This window comes from Mytilus californianus, unplaced genomic scaffold (assembly GCF_021869535.1).
Source record: "Mytilus californianus isolate M0D057914Y unplaced genomic scaffold, xbMytCali1.0.p SCAF_3, whole genome shotgun sequence".
In the NCBI taxonomy this organism is placed as follows: domain Eukaryota; kingdom Metazoa; phylum Mollusca; class Bivalvia; order Mytilida; family Mytilidae; genus Mytilus; species Mytilus californianus.
In genome coordinates this window covers 25,165,389-25,171,388 of record NW_026262679.1, presented here as the reverse complement: position 1 = coordinate 25,171,388, position 6,000 = coordinate 25,165,389, and the positions used below count along the sequence as shown (strand labels likewise).

Genomic DNA, 6,000 nt, shown 5'->3' with positions numbered 1-6,000 from the left:
CTTACTTTGCTGAACATTATTGCTGTTTACAGTTTATCTCTATCTATAATAATATTCAAGATATAAACCAAAAACGACAAAATTTCATTAAAATTACCAATTCAGGGGCAGCAACCAAACAACGATTTGCCTGATTGGTCTGAAAATTTCAGGGCAGATAGATCTTGACCTGATAAACAATTTGACCCCATATCAGATTTGCTCTAAATGCTTTGGTTTCAGAGATATGAGCCAAAAACTGCATTTTACCCTATGTACTATTTTTTAGCCATGTCGGCCATCTTAGTTCGTGGGCGGGGTCATCGGACACATTTTTTAAACTATATACCCTAATGATGATTGTGGACAAGTTTGGTTAAATTTGTCTTAGTAGTTTCAGAGGAGAAGATTTTTGTAAAAGATAACAAAAATTTACGAAAAATGGTTAAAAATTGATTATAAAGGGCAATAACTCCTTAAGGGGTCAACTGACCATTTTGGTCAAGTTGACTTAATTGTAGATCTTGCTCTGCTGAACATTATTGCTGTTTACAGTTTATCTCTATCTATAATAATATTCAAGATAATAACCAAAAACGGCAAAATTTCCTTAAAATTACCAATTCAGGGGCAGCAACCCAACAACGGGTTGTCAGATTCATCTGAAAATTTCAGGGCAGATAGATCTTGACCTGATAAACAATTTTACCCCATGTCAGATTTGCTCTAAATGCTTTGGTTTCAGAGATATAAGCCAAAATCTACATTTTACCCCTATGTTCTATTTTTAGCCATGGCGGCCATCTTGGTTGGTTGACCAGATCACCGGACACATTTTTTAAACTAGATACCCCAATGATGATTGTGACCAAGTTTGGTTAAATTTGTCCCAGTAGTTTCAGAGGAGAAGATTTTTGTAAAAGTTTACGGACGACGGACGACGGACGCAGGACGACGGACGCAAAGTGATGAGAAAAGCTCACTTGACCTTTCAGGTCAGGTGAGCTAAAAACTGCAAAATTTCCTTAAAACTACCAATTTAGTGGCAGCAACCCAACAATGAGTTGTTCGATTCGTCTGAAAATTTCAGGGCTGATAGATCTTGACCAATTGAACAATTTTACCCCATGTCAGATTTGCTCTAAAAGCTTTAGTTTTTGAGATATAAGCAAAAAACTGCATTTGACCCCATGTTCTATTTTTAGCCATGGCGGCCATGTTTGTCGATGGATCAAAACTTCAGATAAAATTTATAAACTAGATACCCTAAGGAACATTAAGTTAAAGTTTGAAGGTATTTGGTCCAGTAGTTTCAGAGGAGAAGATTTTTTAAATAGTTTACGACGACAGACGACGACGGACGCCAAGTGATGGCATAAGCTCACGTGGGGCCCTTTGGGCCCTGGTGAGCTAAAAATTGATATTAATGCAGTTTGCATTATCACACTAAACAGTTTAATTAGTAAAAAAATTCAGAGAGCTACTACCAAGTTGTCAATGTTTATAGTGCAGTGAAGTAATAAATCATATCACTAACAATCCTTTAATATCCATTGTTTCATGAAAGATATATTCAGGATTTGGAAGCATATAACTATATGTTATGTAAGATAATGGAAGTACAGAATCAATTATCAAATTGCCAAGAAAAATAAGATTTAAAATTCAATACTACCCTTCTGAAAAAGTTCAACTCGATCAAAATCTGAGCTCTGATGAAATGATCCTACAGATATTAGGGTCGTAAGTATAAAATTAAGAAAGGAAACCGGGAATGTGTCAAAGAGACAACAGCCCTACCAAAGAGCAGAAAACAGCCCAAGCCGACCAATGGGTCTTCAACACAGCAAGAAAATCCTGCACCCAGAGGTGGCCTTCAGATGGCCCCTTAACAATAATGAATACTACTGTTCAGCATAAATGGACACAACACTAAACTCCAAAACATATAACTGATTCAAAGTTAAAAAACATACAAGACTAACAAAGTACTCTTTTCCCCTTACTGCACAATAAATAGTGTTCACTTAAGTTTGTATATCTTCACAAACAGTTTGAAGAAAATTCTTAGCAATTGAACAGCTTGTTTTTTGTATCTGCCTCTGAGGTTCAATGAATGTAAGGGAGACAAAGAATTATTTTATGGGTTTTTTTTCCCTGTCAAGGCCACAAACTGAGACTGTCATAACATGAATGTTTGATTTTATTAATGACAGATTGTAATAATAACATATACATAAACAAAAATATTTATCAAGAATTATTATCATTAAAATTACATATATATGAATGGAATGTAAATATTGTGTTCTAGGACAGAAAAATTCTATCAAGGACGGTATGGACAAAAATGGAATGTAAATATTTGGTTCTAGGACGGAACAATTCTATCAAGGACGGCATGGACAAAAATGGAATGTAGAAAAAATATAAATTCATCAGCAGTATGACTATCTCAATGTTGTACAATGATGAGATCAACAGTATTCATTTACTTAACATACATAATATGATTGGAGAGGAATCTTATATTTATGAAGTGCATGTGCTTAGACATACATGAGACATAACCTCTGAAAAGCTGTGACAGCTCACAAAGAATTATAGTTCACTCTTACTTTCAGTTATTTTTAGATCAAGTTAGATGCTACATTTGGAAAATTATCTTTTATTTCTGTGGTATTAGAATAAACTAGATACACATTAAATGACCAAGAAGTCATGTATGTCAACACATGTATTTAAATCAAATGGAAAGTGGTAGTTTGCCCCTTAAGCATGCATCACTATATAAGTACTATACTCCTTGGTAGGACCTACAAAAGCAGCATTACCAACACAAATCAATATTGCATATATTGAGTACAAATCTTGAGTAGTCTAAATACCTGAACTGAGTAAATATATTGCAGATACATTTAAATACATAATAAAACCACAAAGATATTGCAAAATGTAGAAGCAAGGTAAATGAATTAATCCTTTTTCCTGCAGAATTACAGCTTTTAATACCACAAGAATTGTATCTTAGCATATATTAGTAGGTACATACTAACAGTTGTTTATGAATTATAATATAAAACCTTAAATTCTGAACAAAATGATTGGTTATTCCACATCTATGTGTTACTTTACATACAAAGCTTCATTAAGACTACATACATAGCTTCATTAAGACTTTACATACAAAGCTTCATTAAGATTTTACATACAAAGCTTCCAAAAAAAACAATTAAAATAAAGGCTTCATATAGCCGTACATTACAATCATGCTGAGAAATTATTCAGACGGACTTGCATATATTTGTACAATTTTGCATCTTAGCATTCATAAAAATAACCCCTGTAAACTTTTACAATGTATTAAGTGACCTCGAAGGTGAAATGATAGTAGTTTTCTTGCACTTTCAGTTAATATACCTAAAAAGTTTATTTCCAGAATGAATGATAGTATAAATGAAACAATAACTGTTAAATCTGATTCAACACCATTTCTAAAATAACACAATGTTTTACATTTTATGATAATTATAAAATGCTCACTCACTTCTATTAAAATAGAAATTAATGATCATTCAAATATAAGAATGTAATACAAATAATTTGATAACAGTGCAACAGTTTATTAATAATAAATATTTTGAAATAACTAAAACACAACAACTTTGACACAAATTCGCTATTTTAACACATTTACTAAAATCATAATAAATGCAAAGAAGATTGGTCCTAACTGTGTTACAAGTGTATTATATCACTACTTAGTAATATTAATATGTCAAACATTATGTCTACCAATGAAGTTTGAAAAAGAGTCCCATATAAAACTAAAAATTGTAGTTTTTTTAATTTTTCAATTTCATATGAAAAATAGGATATATAAGGTATACATCAATGAGACAGCAACCCAAAAACATGAGGAAACCATATGTTCTTCAACTATAGATAAGTGTCTTTGAAATGTGTCTAGGCCTAAATAACCCCTGTGTTTAACAAATATGTGATTCACAGTGAATAAATTTAACAGACCTAACAAGGATTACTGGACAAGATAGAGTTCTTGCACGATCTTTTTTCTCCTCTAGAAAGACAATACCATGACAAGGAAATAAGGGTAAATTTCTATAATAATTCATAATTTAATTTTAAGAAGTGTTATTCTCCCATTTACTTTTTTTTTGTATTGACTTGTGGCTTACAATGTTAACATTAAAATATCACTCCCACCTGTTCATGTCAGCAAGGGGTTGAGGTAAACAATATTTTCATCACTATTTTCTCCAATCACAAGTTTCATATTGATGGATAAGGAAGTCCACACCAAACTATTTAAGTATTTATATTCTTCGTTTAATTATCTACATCAGAAAAAATTGAAAGACAATCATGCTTTATTTTAACATTTATATTTTTTTTGTTTTTGCATAAATCAATTTGTTTATTCAGTTTGATCCAATAAAAATTCCTTAAACACCTCGATGCTACCCTTTAATACCAGGTAGCTGCACTTCAGAAAATTAATTTTAAAAATATATTTCTGAACAAATAAACCTCAATGTGTTACTATATAATACAACCAAATGTCATAGTTCTTATTACATGTCTTACTAGAATTTAATCACATGCTTCCTAAAGATATAAAATAATTTTTCAATTGTTGTAAAGGTCATACATAGTTTTTCTTTAAATCTGGACTCTGAAAGAGCTTGATGTTTTGGGGGTCAAGGGTTAGAAAGTACTTCCATTAAAACTTGAAGGGAGGTGAAGGACAAAATCAAAACAATATATGCAGGGTGTGGTAAAGTACACAGTGACTTCATGATCCAATCAAAACCCCAACCAAACATTTGGTAAAGTACACAGTGTCTTCATGATCCAATCAAAACCCCAACCATACATTTGATTCTGTATTTGAAATTGCATATTCTATATATATTGCATACAAAAAACAACACTGTATTAATATATCCAGATCCTTTCATTTTGTTTCGTCTTATAAAGTCACTTATAAAAGTTCAACTGTTTTTTTTGGAATAAGTTTGGGACAGATTTGCCATTAAAATGTATAAACTACATCCAAAATAAACAATGGCATGTACTCATACCAGTTATATACTACTCTATACTAGAATTCATTCGATATGGTTTATACTATGTACAAACTTTAACATTTCTTTTTTTTTCTAGAAATTTGAAGATTGGTTTTTTGTAAGAAGAAAATGAAAGACAGGTTATGCCAATTTCTGTTTTTTTCTTAAAGATTTTTGTTTGCATGCTCTACTGAAATGAGTGATAATTAATCAACAGAACCCACTGCTTTTGATTCAAATAAAAAATACCTTAAACTAACAAAAGCATTTTTCAATAGAAGATATCATAAAATTTGGCTTATGACCTTTAACATGAAAAATTCATATAAATAATTTGATAAATTCAAAATATTAAACTTCATGGAAAACAATCTGAAAGGACCATTGTAAGTTATATTCATATATAATGATTCAAATGTTTGATTATAAAATTTTATCCTTGCATCTAAGTTACTCATATCGTGCAAGTGGTAGTCATCCTGAATTGTCAATAATGGAGTTTTTGACTTGCTGGATCCATTCATCTTTGAATTTGAATTAGCTATCTCAATTACTGAAGAAGAAGCTGTATTCAAAGAAGTGAATAAAAGTTCGATGACTCTGTGTTTGGCACTCCACTGCTGTTTGTAATATATATTATATTGCAGTTTTACCCAATGTCAAATGCTAAAATCAGGTCAGAAATCATATTTTTATTCCTTTCAGTCCTTTATATTCCACATGTTCATCTAAGGAGCGCAATATCCGCTGAAATGAAAAGAAAAATGATAATTGCATTTCCCTAAAAATGTTATTTGAAAAGTACAATATGTTCCTGACTTTGTGAATCAATCTATCATATACATATGAACAAACAAGTTGAATGAATGTATATGAATAATAATTGTATTTGAATGTGTCATCATTATGTATCAAGCAAATACAAAACACA

General features: G+C 31.0%; 1 protein-coding gene across 4 annotated transcripts in view; it reads right to left on the bottom strand.

Moving 5' to 3' along the window:
- Positions 1-2,164: 2,164 nt before the first annotated feature.
- The window catches only part of LOC127734196 (fibronectin type 3 and ankyrin repeat domains 1 protein-like), a 43,857-nt gene continuing 40,021 nt past the window's right edge, over positions 2,165-6,000 (bottom strand). For all 4 annotated transcript variants that reach the window (XM_052243944.1, XM_052243942.1, XM_052243941.1 and 1 more), the window contains one exon: positions 2,165-5,816. In XM_052243944.1, coding sequence (XP_052099904.1) covers positions 5,754-5,816 — 63 coding nt within the window. In that variant the 3' untranslated portion in view covers positions 2,165-5,753. The remainder of the gene's footprint in view (positions 5,817-6,000) is intronic.